At 51.6% G+C, this 23,391-nt stretch overlaps 1 protein-coding gene across 2 annotated transcripts in view; it reads left to right on the top strand.

Annotated features, from left to right (window-relative positions):
- DENND3 (DENN domain containing 3) overlaps nucleotides 1–23,391 on the top strand; it is a gene marked incomplete at its 5' end in the record, with an annotated part of 59,600 nt that overhangs the window by 34,485 nt on the left and 1,724 nt on the right. For both annotated transcript variants that reach the window (XM_082675121.1, XM_082675122.1), the window contains 9 exons: nucleotides 2,395–2,654; nucleotides 3,786–3,956; nucleotides 5,291–5,420; nucleotides 8,015–8,122; nucleotides 10,910–11,049; nucleotides 14,327–14,487; nucleotides 15,727–15,860; nucleotides 22,994–23,112; nucleotides 23,193–23,330. In XM_082675121.1, the coding sequence (XP_082531247.1) occupies nucleotides 2,395–2,654; nucleotides 3,786–3,956; nucleotides 5,291–5,420; nucleotides 8,015–8,122; nucleotides 10,910–11,049; nucleotides 14,327–14,487; nucleotides 15,727–15,860; nucleotides 22,994–23,112; nucleotides 23,193–23,330 (1,361 nt within the window). The remainder of the gene's footprint in view (nucleotides 1–2,394; nucleotides 2,655–3,785; nucleotides 3,957–5,290; nucleotides 5,421–8,014; nucleotides 8,123–10,909; nucleotides 11,050–14,326; nucleotides 14,488–15,726; nucleotides 15,861–22,993; nucleotides 23,113–23,192; nucleotides 23,331–23,391) is intronic.

Raw genomic sequence — 23,391 nt, 5'->3', positions numbered from 1 at the left:
CCTGATTCTTGGGCTTTTCCTTGGCTACGTAGACTAAACATCCTCTTCCTTGTCGTCCACTTAAAATAGCCAAGTGCTTCTGATTAAAAACATGACGTTCAGAACCGCCAGGAGGTGTACATGGAGGCGCCCCAGTCAGAGGCAGCTACACGGAGCAGCCTTTCCGAAATGGAAGCGGGATGAGAACCGTGTCACAGGGTCGGGGCCCCACCCTGATGCGCACCCTCTTGGTGCCTCGCTGCCCAGCACAGGGACCCCCGGGCCCGTCTGCCTGGGCACCTGCCCACCGGCCCTTGTGCTTCATTTTTTTCAGTGACTTTCTTTTTTTATTTTTAAGATTTTTTTTGACGTGGACCGTTTTTAAAGTCTTCAGTGAATTTGTTACGATATTGCTTCTATTTTGTTTTGGTTTTTTGGCTGCAGGGCATGTGGGGTCTTAGCTCCCCGACCAGGGATTGAACCCACACCCCCTGCACTGGAAGACAAAGTCTTAACCACTGGACCGCCAGGGAAGTCCCTCAGTAACTTACTTTCTAAAAACGACCCAAGTATATACAGATATCCCACTGTGGTGTGATTCTGTTTGGATCCAAGGACGTTAAACAAATTTGTAAGTAGTAGACCACGGTTGTGAGGCAATTAGAAAAACACAGGTGAGCCAGAGGAGAATCAACTCAGAATCCTGCCACCTGGGAGGTTTTCACCTGAATATTCCTGTGCCTGCCCTGTGTGGGGATGAGGCCAGACTCAGTTGTGGCCACGACATCAAATTCCCCAGGAAACCGTTATCTGGCAGGTGTTAGGGAACCAGAGCCGAGCTTTCACAGCCTTTCTTTTTTGTTTTTTTTGCGGTACGCGGGCCTCTCACTGTTGTGGCCTCTCCCGTTGCAGAGCACAGGCTCCAGACGCGCAGGCTCAGCGGCCATGGCTCACGGGCCCAGCCGCTCCACGGCATGTGGGATCTTCCCGGACCAGGGCACGAACCCGTGTCCCCGGCATCGGCAGGCGGACTCTCAACCACTGCGCCACCAGGGAAGTCCTCACAGCCTTTCTTGACCTCTTAGATCTGGCCTCCAGCCAGGCTGAGACGGGGAGGCTTCTGCATCCCGAGCAGGCCCCCAGTGGGAAAGGCAGACCCACGAAGGCACGGCGTCGGCGGGCCGTCTGCCTGGCACCTGCCCACCCGCTGGTAGGGCTTCCCTCTCCAGTCCTCAGTCTTCTGATCTAGGACCAAGCTGCCCAGGGTAGCTGGGCCTGTATAGAGGGTAGAGCACAGCAAGCATTGTTAGATGCCGTGAGGGAAGAGCGCATCAGCTTAGTGGGCCCCTTGTCTGGGAAGGCTGCCCATGGGCCATTTTATCTGGGTCTTGAAGGATAGGTAGGAGTTTTGTGGTCCGAGCACTCCAGACCAGCATGTGCAGAGGCACGTAACAACATGCTTGTCACTGTGCTGGGATGCAGGAGTGCGAAGGGGAGGAGGGGCCTGATCCTGGAGGAATCTGGGCCTGGTGAATACGAGGAGCCTCATTCTAGGCGTGGAGTGAAGCAGGCTGCCGGCGGGGGCAGCTTAGAAGGGGGGAGGCCACTAAGGAGCTTCTTCCTGTGTAGGATGTGAAGGGCCCTCTGAGGACGGAGGGCAGACAGATCCAGGATGCAGAATGGAGGATGCAGGAGCCAGGCACAGGGAAACATCGAGCTTAGAACGGGCCGGACTTCTTAGCGGCTGAGTGGGAGTTGGGGGTGGTTCCAGCTCCACGTTACAGACAGGGAAGCAGGTTCGTTCCACAGCTGGCCTGTGGTCACACTGCTAAACAGTAGTGAAGCTGGGCTTCGGACTTGGGTCTCTCTCTGACTCCGGAGCCCCTGAATATTGGACATTTGGGAAGGTTGCTGTATCAACTAAGATCATCACGGTTACAAATAATAACTTATTTGCTCATATACCCAAAGAGTACTGAGATAAAGGCAGCTTCAGGTAAGGCTTGATCCAGTGGTATGGGAGTGTCACCAAGGATCTGGTCTCTTTAGCATTAGCTTCACCCTGGGACTGGCCCCAAGATGGCTGCCACCAGCTCTAGAGGTGACACAGGACTTTGTCCTTGTCCCAGTGTCCCTACCTGGTGCCCTAGGAGTTACTGTGACTACCTGGCTAGGTAGGGGCTGGAGAGGGCAATGGGCTCAGGCCAGATCAAGTGCCCACTTGGGCACCTGGGGAAGCTGGGGAAGGAGGGGACGCTTTCCAGGTGGTTTCCATCCAGGCAGACTTAGGTGCTGGCGCCACCCGCTATGTCCTGCGGGTAACGTGCTGCTTCCTGATTGTAAAGCAACCGTTCTTGAGGCACCTGTGTCCGTGGCTGTAAGAATCTCTCTTTTTTTTTTCTTTATAAAACTAAGGACACCAGAAACAGATTGACCCAGAAACATTCAAAGATTTCTACAACTGCTGGAAGGAGGCAGAAGCAGAGGCCCAAGGGGTCAACCTGCCTTTTTCGGTGACGGAGCAGCTGGACAAAAACGAGTGTGTGTATAAGCTGTCAAGCTCCGTCAAAACAAATCGCGGTGTGGGCAAGATCGCCATGACCCAGAAGCGCCTGTTCCTCCTTACTGAGGGGAGGCCGGGCTACGTGGAGATTTCCACCTTCAGAAACATAGAGGTGAGGGCAGCTCTGGAAGCCGCCTGGGCTTGGGAGGTGCAGCAGCCGGACAGCCCACCGGGCGCTGCCAGCCGTGGGCCCGTCACAAGCCACTCATGGTTTGTGCCTCAGTTTGCTCACCTGTAAAGTGGGAATAAGGATGCACCCTCCGAATAGGAGTGATGTGAGGACTGAATAGATGGAGTGGGTGATGTGTTCAGAGCAGTAAGTGCACCGACAGCAGATTGATTCTCCATTCAGCTGACTTGTATTTGGGGGAAGAGCAAGAAGCAAGGCAGGCTTGTCCTTTCGCTGACCTGGTTCGACAATGTAGGAGAAGCATAGACGTTGCTTTACTGGGAAACGGCCGTGGGCCAGCCCGTGAGCGGTTCCATCTCGTTTCCTGATCAGGTTCCTGGCTGGCCCACGGTGTTCATTTTATAACAACTTTAAATGTCATCTTCCCCACTAAGGGCATCTGAGTCGAGATCCTGACTCATGGCTTACCTTTATTTTCCCATGTTTATTTCCTAAATTTATAAGCGGTGTGTTAGATGTGTTAATCCAGTTACTGCATATTCCCAGAGACAGAAGAGGCATGAGAACTCCCCTGTGGCCCATGCCTAAGGCTGGGCCAGTGGACGCACCTTCTCACTGGTTCCTTCAGTTTCCCCCCAAGCCTGCTTTGACGGGCTTCCTCCCAGAAGTCCAGAGACAGAGATTTAAGGAGGTGAAAGAATGAGGCACCTTTAAACGCTGAGGACGAGTCCACCGGTGTGTCTCTGTCGACGTGTGGCTGACAGGTCACACTTAGACCCACCAGGAAGGCTTGCTGAGCTCCAGACACCGCCGTGACCCTGACTCCCCGTCACCTGTCTCTGAGAACAGACCACCTGGAGGAGCCCTGTTCACCCCACCCCCGGCACCCGGCTCCGGGTACTTCAGGGCCTTCTTGGGTCCTGCCGGACCTCCCACCCGGGCAGCCCCAGCCCCAGGCCAGCCTCAAGGACTCTGCCTTCCCATGGGGATGTCAGCCAGTGCCCAGTGGGTCCCCTCAGTGTGTGCAGACCGCCACCCCTAAATGTATTTCCTATCGACTCCAGGGTCCCTGCGGGTGTCATTTCACTTACTTGCCTCTTTTTCCCTCTGCAGGAAGTCAGAAACACCACAGTAGCTTTTCTGCTCCTGAGAATTCCCACTTTAAAAATCAAAGTGCTGTCCAAGAAAGAAGTCTTTGAAGCTAATCTTAAAACAGAGTGTGACCTGTGGCACCTGATGGTGAAGGAGATGTGGGCTGGGAAGAAGCTGGCCGACGACCACAAGGTCTGGGGCCCGGTCTGCCTTTTTATTCTCACCCAAGGCTCATGTCTCTATAATAATGCTCAGCATAAAGCCGGGTGGGCCTGGGGCCTGGGCCTGGGCCTGGGCTTGGGATCCACTGAATTAGATGAGGTCTCATCAGAAGGCATGAAGGATGCTGCGGTGCACGTGACCCAGTGCAAAGCCCTGGGGTGCAAAGCCCTGGGTCTTGGGGGACGCCCTGGGGGCAAACGCAAGGGCTGGCAGGGTGGTGTGGGTGGACTGTGGGAGTGACCACTCTGCACTGCCCCCTGCCCCTGGTGACGCCCCAGGGAAGGGAGCGTCGGGGGCTGGACTCTGGCAGGTCTGGGCTGGGTGGTCCGGGCACACCCTGCTCTGAGCGGCTCTTCATTTCTCCCCTTCACAGGATTAGGGTGTTGGCTGGGGGAGGTGTTAGATTCCTTCCACAGGGTTACATTTATATCCTAGGGACTTTGGTACCTTCACTTACTTTGGGCCAAACTGATGGCTTTGACCACACCAAATGAAGGCTTCCTAGTCATGAAGGGTACCGTGGACGGAGGGTAAGACTGAGGACACACGGTGCAGGGGAGATATTTGTCTTGTCTAAATGGCAAGATGAGACAGGAAAACACACAACAAAGTGGGCAAAGAGTACGAATAGGGGACTCCCATGAGGGAGCAGTTCAGAAGGTTCTGGAGAGCCGTGCCCACGGATCCTCAGGGAGATGCAGGTGAGGGCGGCACCCAGTGGAAAGCGTCAGGAAGAACGTATGTTCAGTGGTGGGAGAGCTGCCGTTTCTGATGGACGTTCTGTCACTGGAGAAGCCCAAGGTCATGGAGACAGAAGGAGCGTTTCTGTTTGGAGCAGGAAGCGGGGACTAGGTCCTAAGATTCCAATACTCTGTGACTTCGCGGCTCACTGGTTTTGTACCCACTGGTTTTTTAGCACACACTGGCTCATCAAAGCCCGTGGGCTGGCAGACGTCTAAGGAGAGTCGTACGGACTCACATCCCGCCCTCTCCTTTACAGTGTCTGCGGCTGCCTTTGCCCTTGACGGCAGAGCTGAGTTGTCGTGGCAGAGACTGCATGGCCCACAGACCCTAAAGTGTTCAGCACCTGGCCCTTTACAGAAGTCTGCTGACCCCTGGTATAAACAGCCAGTGTGTGTCTCAACTAAGAGGACGTGATCACATGACATCAAATCCAAATCTAAACTCTTCACGTGGCTTTGAAAAACACACATCTTTGAAAGGGTTGTTTTATGTGACGTGACAAAGTCTTAGAGTGAAATGATTTCAGTGAAGCTGTGCTGAGATGACTGTCCCTCCCACAGGACCCCCAGTACGTCCAGCAGGCACTGACCCACGTCCTGCTGATGGACGCCGTCGTGGGTGCACTGCAGTCGCCCGGCGCCATCTACGCGGCCTCCAAGTTATCTTACTTTGATAAGATGAAGAACGAAAGTAAGATCAGCATGTGTTCAATGCAGCCGCGGTGTCCTGAGTTATGTCTTAAGTGATTTTTATCTGGTTGACTTTTGTCTTGTCCATTAGAACCAATCCCAAATGTCTCAAGTTTTTTTCTTCTGTACTTTTCATTTTTGAATATCACCCGTTGTTCTGCATCTTTCCTTTCCTCACCTAATAATACCTTGGAGCTCTGTGCGCCTAAGGACACGTGGAGGCACCTCACCGTTTCAGTGTCTGGGTTACTAGAGTCCACTCTACCCCGGATGATATGGCTCCTGAATCTTAGTTGTCAGCGACGGAATTGCTGCTGGCTGGTTCAAGCAGAGCAGAGATTCGTGGAAGGCTGTTGCGTGACTCACGGAATCGCCGTCGTGGTCGCTGAGTTCTGCGGTCAGACACACGCCCACTGCGGAGCTGCGGGGGCCCCTGTGCCCGGCTGCCCCTGGCTGCTGGACCTCGCCGCGCGAGCGCGTGGAGGCCCCCGATGGCCATCTCTCTTTTTTCTCTTGATTTGGTCAGTTTCCCTCCATAGCAATTCTCTGATCTCCGCCTGTAGCTTGAAATCTGGCTCTCACATTCTGGAAGCCATATGGAGGTTGGTGGTAAGCTCAATTTTTTATTTTTAGAAGATTTTTCAAGTCTAGGAAATAGCAAGTAGGTAAGAATAGCTTTATGCATCATTTTAGCTACTTCTGTTTTGTTTCAACTTTTAAATGATCTCCTAAAACCAACTGTCCTGTGCTTTGCATAAAGAAGCAGAGAGTAGAGGATTCCTTATCGCTATTAACGTTACTATGTGCCGGAAGTCACGTGTGCTAGATTAAACCACAACATGCAATTAATTCAGGAAACACGGATGAACAAGTTGCAGGATGTTTTTAAGATGACATCTAGTTCTATCTGTATGCACTTTTTAAAAAATAACAGTTTTATTGAGATGCAGTTCACATACCGTTCCTTTTTACAGTGCACGCCTTACTGGTTTGAGTGTATTCAGAGGTACAGTCGTCAGCATGATGGGTTTCAGAACATTTTCATCACCCCAGTGATAAGCCCCATGCATTTAGCAGCCACCCCTCACCTGCTTAAGCAACCGCTGACCTCCTGTCTCTCTGGATTTGCCACACTTTGGCCTAGTCTGTGCACTTCCTCTAAGTGAACTCATCAGGATGTGTCCTGTGTGTCTAGCGTCCTTCATGTAGCATCACGCTCCAGGCTTCCCCCGAGTGGCAGGTGTCACTGCTTCACTCCTTTTGGGCTGCGTGTATTCTGCTCTGTGGATACGGCACAGTTTATCCAACCCGCCGTTGACCATTTGAGATTTTCTACTTCCCAGCTGTCGTGAATAGTGCTGCTGTGAACACTCACATACAGGTTTTTGTTTGGACGTGTGTTTCATTCCTCTTGGGTGTATACAGCCAGGAAGACACTGCTGTTTAAACTGTCATCCCAGAATTAGGGCAAACAAGCCTCAGTTATGTGTTCATTCCCCCTGGTGCATTTTCCTCTTTGCTGTGTCTGTCACTAACTGTGTGACCCCTGGAGCCTCCTGGTCCGAGGACCGCCCCGCCCCGGGAGCAGACAGGATGCTCCAGTTGCTGGAGTGACTTGGAGGCGCTCTTGTCAACAGTCCTAGAACCAGACATCAATTGCTGGGTTTCCCCCCCCCCCTTAATTAGGAACAAAATCAAATACACACTACACTTCAGCTGCTTAGACCACTCCAAGCTCATGCCTGATATTTGTCAAGAGTTTACAGAAAAGCCTTCTCACTCCTCTGGAAATAACACACACAGTTACCATGGCAGCACCCAACAAATGACACTCTTAATTCCATACGGCAAAGGGGGGATGGTCCAAGCTCAGTGTCCCTGATTCCTTGTTCCCAATCAAGAACTGTTTTCCCTTGTGTAAAGCGTAATGAGGCAACCATACGTGATCCTGGGCTTAAGTTAAGAGCTTATGGTCCATTCGTGATGGAAGGTCTAAAAACGAAACTTTCTGCAATCTGCACCCCATCCCTGGGGTGGGGCATGTGGCAATGACTGGAGATATCTGTGGGGTGTGTGTGTGTGTGTGTGTGTGTGTGTGTGTGTGTGTGTGTGTGTGAGTGTGAGTGTGTGTGTGTGTGTGTGTGTGTGTGTGGCAGTGGGGAGGTTGCTACTGGCATTGACTGGGTGAGGCCAGGGGTGCTGCTAAAATGTCCTACGGCACACAGGACGCACCCACGGCAGCCACATTATGTGACAAGGGTGAGAAACCACTCGTGGGTTAGATTTATGGAGAAACGTGTAAAGTCTTCTCTTGGCTAGACCATACGTAACGGTTGAGTGTGGACAGAGGTCAGATCATTCAGCTTGAGAGCTGTGTTTAAACAAAAAGCAATGTGAGACATTGGCAAATGCTCGCCCTCTGGCCGGATACGCTTGGCTTTACTTTAATGTCCAGTTTAAAGAGAGCGTCGTCTTCACAAATTATGAAGTTTTACCCCAGAGCTAATACCCTAAGGAAAGCAGAATGTGCAAGGCTCTTGGATAACCTGGGTCTCCTCCAGTCTGGGGAACTAATCTCCCATGTCTGCATTTCAGTGCCCATGGCAGTTCCGAAGACGACCTCAGAGACCCTGAAGCACAAGATCAACCCTTCCGCAGGAGAGACCTTCCCACGCGCCATCGATGTCCTGCTCTACACCCCAGGTGAAGGCCAGTCCCTGCTTTGTCACTGCTGTTTGTTTGTTTTTAAAATTTTATTGACGTATAGTTGATTTACAGCGTTGTGTTAATTTCTGCTGTACAGCAAAGTGATTCAGTTATACACGTATATACGTTCCTTTTCATATTCTTTTCCATCATGGTTTATCACGGGACATTGAATAGAGCTCCCTGTGCTGTACAGTAGGACCTGGTTGTTTATGTCGCTGCTGTGTTTGGGACAATCTGAGAGCTTAAGACTTGTGGTCAGGGTCAGCGCTGAAGTGGAAGGGCGATGGCAGGATGAGGGTGGACGGGAACCAGGTGATTTTCTACTGTTGGAGGGCGGAACCCTGAGCAATGAGGTGCGGCCTCTCTGTGGACTCAGAGGCTGGAGCGGGGCCATGAGGGGCCAAGTCCCCGTCTGGCCTCGCCGTCCTCACGTCCGGTGGATAAAGGCCCTGCGCTTCTGTCTTTGGTCGGATCAAGCCCATTGTCACCGGGATGGGATGGCTGCACCTCCTATGCTGATGTGCACATCTGACAACGCGGCTCTTCCTGCTTGGAGTGGTCGGACAGTCCCACAGTCTTTCAAGGCCCCTACGAGCTGCGTCAGAGTGATAACAGCAAGAAGACAGGGTTGCTGCCCAGGCCTGGGGGTAAACAAAGACGGCCCTGTGTCACAGGCGTACAACTGTCCAAATGCTTTTACTTAATTCTGACTTGCAGAGAGTTGCAGCAGAGTGTTGCTTCAAGGTTATAGTGTTGGGAACAAAGGAGCTCAGTTCTGGGCAGAAGAGAGCCTTTGAGTCCGGTCGCCCCGTGTTTGGCCTGTCCGCATCAGGAGTTGGCAGCGGCGGCGGTGGTGGCAGCATCCGTGCACCCCGTCCTTCACCCTCCGAGGTTCGTGACCTCGCAGGGCAGTCCGGCGATGCACAGCCAGGAGCTCACATTCCACACGGTTTCCGATGGGCGAATCGAGTTTCTGAGGCAAAGCAGCCTCCTCTCTTCCCTGAACGTCCAGAAGACCCAGTAAAGCAACAGATCTCAGATGAAAGAGAGTCGAGAGCGGCCGAGCCCATCCCTCTGGAGACGTCATTTATCCAGTCGAGGCGCTCTGTTGATGTCACTCGGCTGTGACAGCACAGACCAAGACGCTTTTCATCACGGCATCTGAATAGACGAGCTGTCCTTAGATCTACGCTAGTTTCCCTTAAATTAAGCCTGACTAGACTCTGGGTTTCCTGTCATCAAGGGCTAGTTCCCGTCCCGCTGAGAACATCTAGAAGGGCCGGACAACATATAAGAAAACAAAGGAGAACGGAGCTGCTGGTACTGGAAACAGTGGCTGAGAGAGCTTTGGCCAGCCATGTGGGGTCAGGGGGACGAGCCTGGGGTCAGGACGCACCCGTCAAGAAGCGGGCAACCCCTCCAAGAATGCCGAGAGTCAAGGGAGCCAGGCCCCAGGCACCGAGCCCGGCTTCAGAGCATCCCAGTCTCTGGGGGATTGAAGACTGTGTCTCAGTGGGCAGGATCTCCCCCAAGGGGGCCAGGAGACCAATGGCGTGAACACCCCAGAAAGACTGGCAGATTCACACTTCTTGCACTTGTGACAGAGGTGGTGCTACAGAGCAGGGGAGGGGAAAGACGGTCTCCATCACAGAAGGCGTTGGGACGTTATGCATCTGTGTGGAGAAGATGAAGCTCGACCACACCTCAGATCACACGTGGCCATCACTTCACAGTCTAAACGTGAAAGGCAAAAACATAAACAAATGAAACTTGGAGACGATAACATAGAAGATATTCATGACCTTACGGTAAGGAAAAAATTCACAAATAGCATATGAAAAATACTAGCCATAAAGGAACAGACTGGTGAGTTAAGGATTTTTAAAAGAAACTTCCAAACGAGTGAAAGTGGTGGTTGCAGACTGGGAAAGGGATGTTCACAAGACGAGAGAACCGACAAGGGGCTCAAGTTGGGGATATTTAAAGAACGGCTACAAGTCAAGGAGCATGAGACAGCCCGATTCAGAAATGGGCAGGAGAGGGGCTCCCCTGGTGGCGCGGTGGTTGAGAGTCCGCCTGCTGATGCAGGGGACGCGGGTTCGTGCCCCGGTCCGGGAGGATCCCACATGCCACGGAGCGGCTGGGCCCGTGAGCCATGGCCGCTGAGCCTGCGTGTCCGGAGCCTGTGCTCCGCAACGGGAGAGGCCACGACAGTGAGAGGCCCGCGTACCGCAAAAAAAAAAAAAAAAAAAGGGCAGGAGATATAAAGACTTCACCACGGGGGAGATCCAGACGCCCAGCTAAAGCCAGCAGCCTCATCGGCATCAGAGAAACGCAAATAAACCACAAATGAAACACCAAAGTCTTCACGCCGTTAGGACGGCCAAGACGGAGAGCGCTGACCAGGCCTCGTGTTGGCGGTGACGTGAGGCAGCGGGAGCCCAGCTGCCCTCGGGGACGTGGCCACAGGCTCCCTCCTTCCTCTGTCCCTGCGCCCACTTCCCTCTGCCTGAAACGCTGCCCACGAGTGAATCCTCAGGCCTCCCCCAGATCCCGGCTCAGGGAAGCCACCCCCGGGCTCCGTCTGTCTGCGTGTTTCTCTAGCTGGAGCCAGCTTGTCCCCGAGACTCGAAGCTCCGAGGGGCACGGGAGCTCGGGCCGTGCTCACCTTTGGTCCTGGGCACCCAGGGTGGCACCTGGCCGGGCAGGACCTGAGTCACGTAGGAACCACGTGCTGATGCAGCAGAGGGTTTCACCGTTCCGGGTTGCTTTCCTCTTTAGGGCATCTTGACCCAGCAGAAAAAGTGGAGGACGCTCACCCCAAATTATGGTGCGCTCTGAACGAAGGCAAGGTGGTCGTATTTGACGCTTCCTCTTGGACGGTTCACCAGCACTGCTTTAAAGTGGGCACTTCTAAACTGGTGAGTAAACGAACACGCACAGTCCTCAGTCAGCTTCCAGGCTAACTTGTGATTTTGGAAATTGAACACGTCCACCTGTATAGGTAGCGGGATTCACGAAACCCACGGCGTCGCTGAATCCTGCAAGTCTTTGATTTTTATCTCGAGTTCTAAAATGTAAGCTTGTTCCATCCTTCACTTAAATATTCTTCTTTAAGTGAGCAGATAATGGCTTTAACCATCCCCGCTCTGAAATCTAAAACAGGATTTCAGTCATGGAAAGGGCAGTGTGGTAGTCTCACATTTACATCGTCAGTCACCAAAAGCAGACACTAGAATCATTTTAACACATTTGGGTTCGAAAACTAAGAACCATTTAAGTCAAATCTGCATGATATTATAGTTATCTCGTGGTTGAGAAACCTCAGTTCTTTGAGCTTTTAGACTGATAGCCTAGTCAACTTTAATTAAAAGAAAGTTAAGGGACTTCCCTGGTGGCACAGTGGTTAAGAATCCGCCTGCCAGTGCAGGGGACACGGGTTCAAGCCCTGGTCCGGGAAGATATTGCCGCGGAGCAACTAAGCTCGTGTGCCTCAACTACTGAGCCTGCGCTCGAGAGCCCGCGAGCCACAACTACTGAGCCCGCGTGCTACAACTACTGACCCTGTGCTCTAGAGCCCGTGCTCCTCAACAAGAGAAACCACCGCAGTGAGAAGCACGTGCACCACAACAAAGACCCAACACAGCCAAAAATAAATAAATAAAATAAATTAAAAAAAAAAAAGTTAAATTCATGCAAACACAGCCTCACCCCACCCCCACAAACCCAAGGTCAAGTTTCAGGTCTGTAGCCCTCAGTGCCACCAGGATCAGCCCCCTGCTTTTTGGAGACTTCTCGAGGCCTTGCACGGCCCTTTGAAAATCATGTCTTATTTCTGTACTACGTGATGTCAGCCACGTGCCCCAGGGCCTCCACGCCTGGAACGTGTCGTGTGAATTCGTGTTTCCAGATGAGGGGTGATCAGTGGTTTCTTTCCGGTGGGGCTGCCTTTTAACTCGGCACTCCAGGTATCTTTGGCGATACCACCCTACTGTTCAAAATGCTGTCACACCTACTCCTTGGTGGGCTTCATCCTGTTCAAGACCCTCTGAGGGCACAAAGGAAGCCACTGTCCCAAGGGATTCTTGCTAGGAAAATCCTCAGGCCAACTCCTTTAACAGAAAACTTCTTTTTTCATGTTTAATGTAAAAAGCATGGTGTAGTGAAGTTTACGTACCTAAGTGTTCCTCATTACTTCGTATCATCAACTTTGATGGCCACATTCCACCATCTAAAGATAATGGGACAATCTATGCTTTCAAAACTGGGGTGAAACAGAAAAATTGTGAATCCAAATATACGTTGCCAAGAGGGTGCGGGATCGTCTAAAGAGGTTGCTAAACCATTTTCCCCGCGTTCAAACAATGAGCCTCAGATGATAAAGGAACGGAATCCAAGGCACGTTAAAGTAAAACGTATACAAAAGTCTAATAACGCTTTAGGTGAAATGAAAAACAAGGAGAAGTTAAGGACTTCACTCTTATTCTAAAATTTAATTTCTTTCCTGTTGATTCTTAGTTACAAGCATTTCAAAGACTGTTTAGTAACAGAATAACTTAAAATCCTTGTGAAAATAAAATCATATGGCTGCATTTTGTATCAATCTCTTCTGCTCCCCAGTTAGGCCAGGTAACATTTAATTAAAGCAGAGAGTTATCCAGTTATGTGAAAATATCTTCCCACTGGTTTCACAGGGATATTTTGTACTGTTTCAACAAGACAGCAACTGGGGCAATTATCTCTAGAAAATGCTGCCTCATCTGGAATTTGAAGTTCCAAGTGGTTTATCTAAGATATCTTTGGGCCACTAAAGAAAGACATTTTACTAAAATGTTACAACAATTCTCAGGTAGATGCCTCAAAAGAAAGGGCTTTTTTAAGTGATTAGTTCTGAAATTAGCAAGGTTGCATCTTTTTCTAACTTATGAGAATGTTTATTGGTCAAATTAAAGCTATCAATTTTTTTTGTTGTTTTGCGGTACGCGGGCCTCTCACTGTTGTGGCCTCTCCCGTTGCGGAACACAGGCTCCAGACACGCAGGCTCAGCGGCCATGGCTCGCGGGCCCAGCCGCTCCGCGGCATGTGGGATCTTCCTGGACCGGGGCACGAACCCGCGTCCCCTGCATCGGCAGGCGGACTCTCAACCACTGCGCCGCCAGGGAAGCCCCCAAAGCTATCAATTTTTATGAGCTCTTTCTTCTGACAAAGATAAGTACCAGTTAGCACCATCGGTACTGATTATACAGGATTAGATCTAGCCTCAGCCCCTCCACAGTGATGTAACTGTTGCTCTTTGAAATCTGCTTGGATCTGACAATCTGAGACCCTCGTTTGGTTACCAGTAAAATGTTGCCCATATCATGGATAGAGTCGGACACCGCTCAGGCAACGTTTAGGGAACGCTGTTTTAGGGATGCAGTCGGGTTGGTTGAGATGTACAGGCAGACACATTTGCGTTTCACATGTTTATGTGGCTTTTATAACTCTTCAGTGTTTTAGTTCTTAATTTCTAATTTCAGAAAGTCTGAAGATGGTCACTGGCATTGACCGTGCTAAGCCGGAATCCCCGAGAGCGCTGCCCTCTTGGCTGCAAGAGCACCGGCTAATATACAGTCTGTCCTCATTATGCGCAGATTCCATATCTGCAAACTTACCTACCCGCTAAAATTTATTTGTAGCTCCAGAGCAGATACTTACGGCGCTTTCATGGTTCTCCGCAGACATGCCCGTCTCCAGAGCAGGGAGAAATGGGCGCTGTGTGCGTGTTTCCAGCCGAGCTCAAGCCAGGCGACTCCGCCTTCTTGGTTCAGCTCGAACTGTACACACGTGTCCTTTTCACGGCCTATTTAGTGCCACCTTCTTCACATTTCTGTGCTTTTTATCGTGATTTTGCTGTTTAACATGGTGCCCTAGTATAGAGCTGAGGTGCCAGAGGCTGGAATGTGCTTTACAGAGAAAACGTGGACCCATGCAGTTCAAACCTGTGTCGTTCAAGGGTCAGAGGCATCCTTGAACAGGAACACACGGCAAGATGATGTGTTGATCGAATGACAAGAGCGTGACCAGAGGCCGGCAGGACCCTAAGCCTGTCGGTCCCTGAGCGGCGGCTCAGCGCTGGCTGTGAGCGCACAGGACAGAACGACTGCCGGGAACACGGGGAACTAACTGACTGCTCTGCTCTCTCCTCGGCCCCCTCAGAACTGCATGGTGATGGCGGAGCAAACCCAGGTGTGGGTCGGCTCGGAGGACTCGGTCATCTACATCATCAACGTCCACAGCATGTCCTGCAACAAGCAGCTCACGGACCACCGCTCCAGCGTGACGGGTCTGGTCGTGCAGGACAGAGCGCAGGCACCCAGGTCCGGCCAGGCTCCCCTGGGAGGAGGGGCCGTCTGGCTCTTGCGTGGGTCAGGGGTGCCAGAGGGAAGGGTTCCCATGGCCGTGGGCCATGGCCTGCAGGGCCCGGGCTGCGCAGGGGAAGCAAAGCGGGTCTGGAAGGTGAGTCGGGGACATTCCTGTGTGGTGTGGCCATGATGGGTGCAGAGCAGCGGCCTCTGCTGGAGACCGAGTCTAGCGTGCATGCGGTGCTCATAGCAGCTGGTACCCCGCCTTCCCTGCCTGCTCTTTGGCTCTGGTGTTTGCCTGCCATCCTGGGCCTGTAGACACATCACCCTAACCCCATGTCTTCTCATGGAACCCCTTGTGTGCCCGTGTCCAAATGTCCCCTTCTTATGAGGACACAGGTCAATGTTGGATGGGGGTCCATCCAACTATTAGCGGCATTTAACTACTTCTGGAAAGGCCCTGCTGCCAAATAAGGTAGCATTTTGAGGTGTTACGGGGCTAGGATGTCAACACGTCTTTCTTGGGGGACACAGTTCAACCTGTAAGATGTATTTACCTCATCCTTCACTGGCTTTACCAGGTTAAGAATGCCCGCCCCCCAAGGGCAGCCCTGTGTCTGTCCTGCTGTCTGCCGTGTCCTGTGCTTGGGACAGGGCCTGGACACAGCAGGTGCCCAGGGGAGACGCGAGAACCAGGCGGGGTCCCTGTTTCCCTCTGTGAGGAAGCGGGGCTCAGTGGGTGTGTGAGGTATGCTGAGGTCACCCACCCTGAACGGGCAGCCCCAGCCCTGGGCGCAGGTGGCCACAGCTCCTAAGCTTTTCTGCTGCTTCCCTCTGTGCCACCCCCATCCCCTTGTGCCCCGAGTTTCAGGGCCGCCGCCTGTCCTCAGTAGGGTGGACTTAGGTCCTCATGTGAAGATGCCATGCCCTCAGGTGGTGGAAGGGCCGCCTCCCCGCAGCTGCTGATCCTTGGACTTGAGCTTGGAGGGGGCGTGTGCCATTCCCATTCCCGGTCCCTGGCGGGAGGGGTGGATTTTAGATAACAGCCCTTTACGGCTCTGTTCACAATTCCTGGCGGAGGCAGCAGCCGTGGTGGAGGTGCCGGGGGGGGGGGGGGGCGCTCAGAAACCCGCCCCCCCGATGGCGCTGGCGTCTCGCTGGCCGTGCTGTGGATGCTTACCTGGTGGGAACTTGAAAAGCACACGGTGTTCTCGGGGCCACAGTTAAGCGCCTGCATGCGTGTTCACCCCACAGCACTGTGTACTCGTGCAGCGCGGACGGGACAGTCCTGGCCTGGAACGCGAGCTCCCTGCAGGTGACCAGCAGGTTCCAGCTGCCGGGCGACGGGCTCTCGGCCATCAGACTGCACGGCGGCCGCCTCTGGTGCTGTAAGTGCTTGGTCCCTGCCCTTGGCTCCTGGCTAACGGCAGGGGAGCCAAGGCCCCTTTCCTCTGCCACGCGCGTTTCCAACTTTGACTGTGAAACCCTGGTTCCTTCTTGATGCACGCGGCTCCCCACACCCCTCCTGAGTTCGCTGCGTCCCCGGCGGCCCTACTCCCTGCGCGGCCTCCCCGCCTGCTCCTGTCTCTGCTCTCGCCGTGCCCCGCGGGGCCGTTGCCACTCCTCCCGGCAGCCCTCTGTGGCCCGGTCGTTTGCGTGCGGGTCACGTCTCCCCAGCCGTGCTGTGTGCTCCCCTCTGCCCCTCCCAGCACAGACCTCGGGCGGGGACGTCTGGGGGTCTGAGGGGGGCACTTCGGGGTTGACGGGAGGTACAGACGCTGTGCCTAGTGACGTGGGCGTTCTGCATTTTCTGAGCATCACCGCACGGAGGTTGCCTGCACTTTGAAGTCTTCCCTGGTGTATGTATGCCAGGTAGCATGGGCGATGGTCGTGAACGCTTTTTAAATTGAAGCATGTTTTACGTATGATGAGATGCACAAAACGTATGTACAGTTTGTTGTGTTTTTAAAAAATTTTTATTGGAGTATAGTTGATTTACAGTGTTGTGTTAATTTCAGGCTACAGCAAAGTGAATCAGTTATATATATATCTCCGCTTTTTTTTTTTTGGATTCTTTTCCCATATAGGCCATTACAGAATATTGAGTAGAGTTCCCTGGGCTATACAGTAGGTTCTTGTTAGTTGTCTATTTTATATATAGTAGTGTGTATATGTCAATCCCAATCTCCCAATTTATCCCCCCCGCCATCCCCTGGTAACCATGTTTGTTTTCTACATCTGTGACTCTACTTGTTTTGTACTTACTGTAAATAAGTCCATTTGTACCTTTTCTTTTAGATTCCACATGTAAGTGACAGCATATGGGATTTGTCTTTCTCTTTCTGGCTTACTCAGTATGACAATCTCTAGGTCCATCCATATTGCTGCAGATGGCATTATTTTGTTCTTTTTATGGCTGAGTAATATTCCATTGTATAATATGTACCACATCTTCTTTATCCATTCCTCTGTTGATGGACATTTAGGTTGCTTCCATGTCCTGGCTATTGTAAATAGTGCTGCAATGAACACTCGGTGCATGTATCTTGTTTCAAATTACGGTTTTCTCAGGGTATATGCCCAGGAGTGGTACTGCTGGGTCATATGGCAGTTCTATTTTTAGTTTTTTAAGGAACCTCCATAGTGGTTGTATCAATTTACATCCCCACCAACAGTGTAGGAGGGTTCCCTTTTCTCCACACCCTCTCCAGCATTTATTGTTTGTAGATTTTTTAAAATTAATTAATTTACTTATTTATTTTTGGCTGCATTGGGTCTTCGTTGATGCACGCGGACTTTTCTCTAGTTACGGTGAGTGGGGGCCACTCTGTTGCAGTGCGTGGGCTGCTTCTCATTGCGGTGGCTTCTCATTGCGGTGGCTTCTCGCTGCAGAGCACGGGCTCTAGGTGTGCGGGCTTCAGTAGTTGCGGCATGAGGGCTCAGTAGTTGTGGCTCACGGGCTCTAGAGCACAGGCTCAGTAGTTGTGGTGCACGGGCTTAGTTGCTCCGCGGCATGTGGGATCTTCCCGGGCCAGGGCTCGAACCCGTGTCCCCTGCATCGGCAGGCAGATGCTTAACCACTGCGCCACCAGGGAAGCCCTGTAGATTTTCTGATGATGTCCATTCTTAGTGGTGTGAGGTGATACTTCATTGTAGTTTTGATTTGCATTTCTCTAATAACGAGTGATGCTGAGTGGCTTTCTTGTTTTTTTTGGCCATCTGTGTGTCTTTTTTGGAGGAGTGTCTAGATCTTCTGCCCATTTTTTGATTGGGTTATTTTTTTGATATTGAGCTGCATGAGTTGTTTGTATATTTTGGAAATTAATCCCTTGTCGGTTGCTTCGTGTGCAAATATTTTCTCCCATTCTGAGGGTTGTCTTTTTTGTTTATGGTTTCCTTTGCTGTGCTAAAGCTTGTAAGTTTCATTAGGTCCCATTTGTTTATTTTTGGTTTTATTTCCATTTCTCTAGGATGTGGGTCAGAAAGGATCTTGCTGTGATTTATGTCATAGAGTGTTCTGCCTGTGTTTTCCTCAGAAAGTTTTATAAGAAGTGTCCAGCCTTATATTTAGGTCCTTAATCCATTTTGAGTTCATTTTCGTGTATGGTGTTAGAAAATGTTCTAATTTCATTGATTTACCTGTGGCTGTCCAGTTTTCCCAGCACCACTTATTGAAGCGACTGGCTTTCCTCCATTGTATATTCTTGCCTCCCCCGTCATAGATGAGGTGACCGTAGGTGCGTGGCTTTCTCTCGGGCATCTCCGTCCTGCTCCATTGATCTACATTTCTGTTTCTGTGCCAGTACCGTACCGTCCAGCTTGTTGTGTCTTGACGAAAGTATACACCACATAACCACCCGACAGTCAAGACACAGAACATTTCCATCACCACTGCTGGTCCCTCTGTGCCCCTTTCCAGGTGGCCCCCGCTTGAGGGAAACAACTCCTGAATTCTGTTACGGGCTTGTTGTGCTCGTCCCTGAACTTTCTATACGTGGGCTCTACACCATGTGTTCTTTGCGTCTGGCTCAGTTCGGCAACATGGTGTTTTTAGGACTCATCCGCAGTGTCTGAATAGCAGTAGCTCATTCTTCCTATGGTGTGAATGCTACAGCTTGCTTATCGGCTCTCCTGTCACTCTTTTCCACCCCGTTTTATATCCCTGGCAGCGGATGTGAGGCTTCCATTCCTCCCCGTCCTCAGCAGAACTTGTTATTATCTGTTTTTTTTACCGTAATCGTCCTCGTGGGCGTGACGCGGCATCTCGTTGCGGGTCTGCTTGCGTTTCCCCGATGGCTTATGACGCGGAGCATCTGTTCATGGACTGCTCGCCATCTGTGTGTCTTCTTCAGAGAAATGTCTATTCATACCCTGTGCCAATCAGTCTACTCACTTTCAAGGCGATTAATCGTATGGTTGAGTGTACCCTTATTTTTTTTTCCATTTTTCACATCTGTACTTTTTTCTTTTGTTCCTCCTTTCCTGCCTCCTTTTAGACTGCTCTTAAATTCAAGTTAATCTTCTTTATTGTCTTTTTAGCTCTATGTTCGGTTTTTTTTGGGGAGGGGGGCCATGCCATGCAGCATGTGGGATCTTACTTCCCCAGCTAGGGATCGAACCCACACCCCCTGCAGTGGAAGTGTGGAGTTTTAACCACTGGACTGCCCAGGAAGTCCCTAACTCTGTGTTTTTTGTTCCACTTTCTAGTGGTTGCTTTAAGGATTTCAATGTGCAACCTTACCTTCTCACAATCTACTTTAAATAACTGTTACACACCACTTCATGTATAATGGACACAGAGCACAGCAGTAAAATTAATTCCATTTACCTCTTTCTCTCCCTTTCCTATTGTTGTTAAATGCAGTATTTTATTTCTATGATTGTGATAAACCTATTTTTAAAAATTTTGCCTAAGTGCTCAATGGTCTTTCAAAGGAATTAAGAAAAAAATTATTTTTGCCCATATATTTACCATTTCGGGTTGAGCTTCACTCCTTCTTAAAATCCAGGTTTCCATCTTGCATCACTGCCCCTTAGCCTTAAGAATTTCCTGTAGTATTTCTTCTGATATGAGTCTGTTGTAAACAGATTCTAGGCTGATGGTTTTTGTTTTTTTCCCGGCACACTAGAAATATCATTCCATCATCTCGCAGCTTAGCTCGTTCCTGACGGGAGGTCTGCCGTCATTCCTGCTGTTCTGCTGACTATAATGTGATTTCTGTAGCTGCTTTTAAGATTCTGTCTCTGGTTTGCATGAGTTGGACTACAGTGTGCTTGGGTGTGAAGGGCTTTGTGTTTATCTTGCTTGCAGTTTACTCTCTTGAATTTGGGGAAAACTTAACCATTACCTCTTCCATTATTTCTCTTGCCCATTCTCTCTCTCCGTGTCTTCTGGGATTCTAATTATATATTAGTAATGTATATTATAATTGCATATAATTATATTGTTAGTTAGACCATCTGATAATGTCCCACAGGTCTCAGGCACTGCTATAATTTTCTCCTTCTTTTTCTTGTGTGCTTTAGTCTGGCTAAGACCTGAACCTCTCTTCTTCTGTGTCCTGTCTGCAGTTAAACCTATCCAGCAAACTTTCATTTTAGTTCTAGAACTTCCATTTATTTTATAAAGAACTTTGATTTTCTCTCCTAAATCCTATATTCTTCACTTATCCTCTCCATATCTTTCTCTAAGTTTTAAAACATATTTGTCATTGTTGGTCTAAAGTCCTTGTCTGCTGGATACTGGATCATCCGGGGGTCTGCTTCTGTCTACTGTGTTTCCTGTTGGTTTTTAGTCGCATCTTCAAGCTTCACATGTGTTGTGATTTTCACTGCATCCTGGATATTGTTAATGACATGCTGAGGAGACTCTGGACGGTATCCTTAGGTCTTGTTCTAGAAGGTCATTAAGTTACTGGCAGATCATCTGGATCCTGTGGGGAGGCTTGGTCTTAGGCTTTTCTGGGGTGAGTATATTTCAGTTCCGACCTTAGTCCTGGTATGTGGTCTTTGTTCTCACAGCATGGCCCTTGTAGGGTTTCGAGGAATGCCCAAGGTATATGCCACGCCTTTGCTACAGGGATGAGCTAGAACTTTGAACTCTTACCTCTGTAGCCCTGTGAACTCTCTCTTCAGGTCTTGAATGTGCCAGTTCTGCTGTTTATACACAGTTTGGGAGTCAGCCAAGGATTTGAGGAGAATTTATACATGCATTTTGGGGATCCCTCATTTGGGAGATATCCCCCCTCTATTTCCAGCCACACTGGCAGCGGCAGCCCCAAACTACACCCTCGACCCAAGATGGCCTGCTACGTACTGCTAGAATTTTTATCCCTCAGTGCCCCACAAAGAGCCAGGAAGTCCCCTCAGAGGAAGCCCACGTAACTGTGCAGCTCACTGAGTGTCTTTCTTTTCTCTCAAAGACCACATCCCTCAGCTTTGGTTGACCTCCAGTGACTGTCAGATGTGCGTGTGTCCATCCGTGGACGCATTTTGGACCAAAAGTTGCCTGTTAAATTTAGTGAGAGACATGACAGGTTAGAGTGAGGACGGATAACCTTGTTTTCAGGATGGAATCCCTCTTATTTTTCAACTTAACGAATACAGTAAGTAGTTTTCCTATTTAACAACAATGAGAAAAGGACAAGAGGAAAGCAGGGCTTCTTTGGCTAAAAGAGAGTGTCTGCTGTGAAGTGTCGTTCCAAGTCTTTATCTAAACAAGGATAACAGCTAAAGCCTTGGTCACTCATCAGCTGTGGTCCGTGGGCACTGAGGTGTGGCCTGAGAGTGTGTGTGGTGGGGGACAGGTGACGCCTCTGACTCCTCCCCAGGCCCGTGGCGAGGTGAGCCTGAGGGTCCCCGGCTTCCCTTTCTACTTGCGTCCCAGTATTTCAGACCCTGCATGCCTTCCCTGTGTCTGGATGGAAGCTGCCTTTACTGCAGCACTGCCCCTCCCCCAGGCCTGGCGTTTCTGGGAGGGGGCGGACCCCGTCCCTGCTCCCTGTGGCCGGAGGTCTGCTCTGTGATGTTGTTGGCACACCTGTGGCTCAGGCTGCAGCCTCCGTGTGCATTCAAGTTCAAATCCAGGCGCTGTCACCGATGACTGGTCACTTTGGGCTGGTCCCCTGCTCTCTTGGAGTCTCTGTTCCTTCATCTGGAAAGTGAGATGGAAATACCATCCCTCCCACAGGAGAGCACGCTGACGGCTGGGAGATGTGAGAGGCAGAAAGCGGGCCTTGGAGCGTCCGTGAGTGTGAGGGTTGGTGACAGTTACCCCAGAGGACCGCTTCCCCGGATCTCGTGGACAGAGCTCTCCCCAGGTCCTCCTCCCTTCCACCGCCCCCGGCAGGGGTACCTTCCCTTTGGGTACCCGGCCCACCTCGAGGACAGTGATGGGTCTCACCCACATCTGTCGCCCCCGTCCCCCGCTCCGTGTGCAGCAGGGCCCCTACGTGCTCGCACAAGCAGGGTCGCTGTGAACTCCGCCCTGTGCAGTTGGCGGGCGGCGAGCGTGCTGGTCGGCACGCCCCCGGGGGCATTAGCGCCTCTTGGCAGGACTTCCTGCCACCCAGGTCTTGCTGACAGGCAGCGGCATCCTAGGGGCCTGTTAATTAGTCCAAGTGGATAATGGCATCTCGGGATAAAAGGAGGGATGCTGGGGTTTGCTTATTAGGTCTCAGGCAGGAAAGAGAGGTATGGGCAGGCTCTCGCCACCTGTGACTGAGAACCCAGCTGAGCTTCCGAGTCCTGAGGGCAGCCAAGGACAGAGGGGTCATTTCTCTGTGGACCTGGAGTCCACCCACCATGACAGGAAGCCGGAGCCCACCTTGGGGACTCGTGCCCCCTCCCTCTGGAGCCAGATGGCACTGCCTGAGGGCAGGGCTGTGTCCTCCTGTCCTGGTGGCCTCAGGACAGGGTGGCAGGTGGAGGACGCAGGCAGTAAAAGCCAAGAGAGGACAGCCCTGCAGCTCTTCACCTTCCCTTGAACCCGACTCCGTCTCCCCTGCACCCTTGATCTGACCTCCTACCTGCGGTACTAATTTTGATGACCTGTAGCTCTCGTGATGTGGAAACTCTTGGTTTGCTGGAGTGAGTAACAGAAAGAGACAGAGAAGAGCTTAAACAGAGAGACATGTCCCGTGGCGGGGCACCATCACCTAGAGCTCTAATCCTCACCGCCGGGGGTAGCAGATGCTGTGGCCTCAAGTGATAGGAAATGCCAAATAACCGTGGCAGGAAGGGCTCCGAAAGCCTCAGAAGAGGGTGCTGGACTCCAGCCGTTTCCTTGTCGGTAAAAATGGGGCTAATGGTCTGAGTGCCCCTGCGAGAAAATGCGAAGGCGCCACGGGGCAGCTACAGTTAGAGATGCCGACACCACGGTCAGATGTGGTACAGGAGCCGTGGCCCCACCGGGCACACCGCAGGTCACACCGCAGGTCACACTGCAGCTCTCCCGGCGCTTTCATCCCTGTGCTCCGAGCTCGCTCTGCCTGCCCCTCATGCTGGCTCTTCCGCCCCGCAGGTACCGGTAACAGTATCGTGGTCGTGACCACGGCTGGATTTCTTCATCAAGAACTGAAGATTGGCGAGAACTTTAAAGAGATAAGCACCTCCTTCCTGGGTTTCCAGCTCATGCCCGAGGTAACCCGTGCGGCAGGTTGGGCCGGTGCCCCCGTGCCACTGGGCTGCCACCGCCCGCGTCGTGACCCGTTCCCCTTTAGCAGGAGCAGCTCTGGGCGTCCTGTGCCGGGTACGACGACATCTACGTGTGGAGCCTGCAGGACCTCGCCCAGCCCCCGCAGAGGATCCACCTGCAGGACTGCTCCAGGATCCACTGCATGATCCAGGTGAAGAAGCAGGTACGGCGGCCCCGGGGCTGCTGGTCAAGGCCGGGCCGGGAAGGACGTGGGTCTGCGGGTG

The sequence above is a fragment of the Grampus griseus genome (genome assembly GCF_964374135.1).
Source record: "Grampus griseus genome assembly, chromosome: 17".
Classification (NCBI taxonomy): Eukaryota; Metazoa; Chordata; class Mammalia; order Artiodactyla; family Delphinidae; genus Grampus; species Grampus griseus.
Note: the sequence above shows the minus strand (reverse complement) of the source record. Positions and strands in the feature narration are given on the sequence as shown.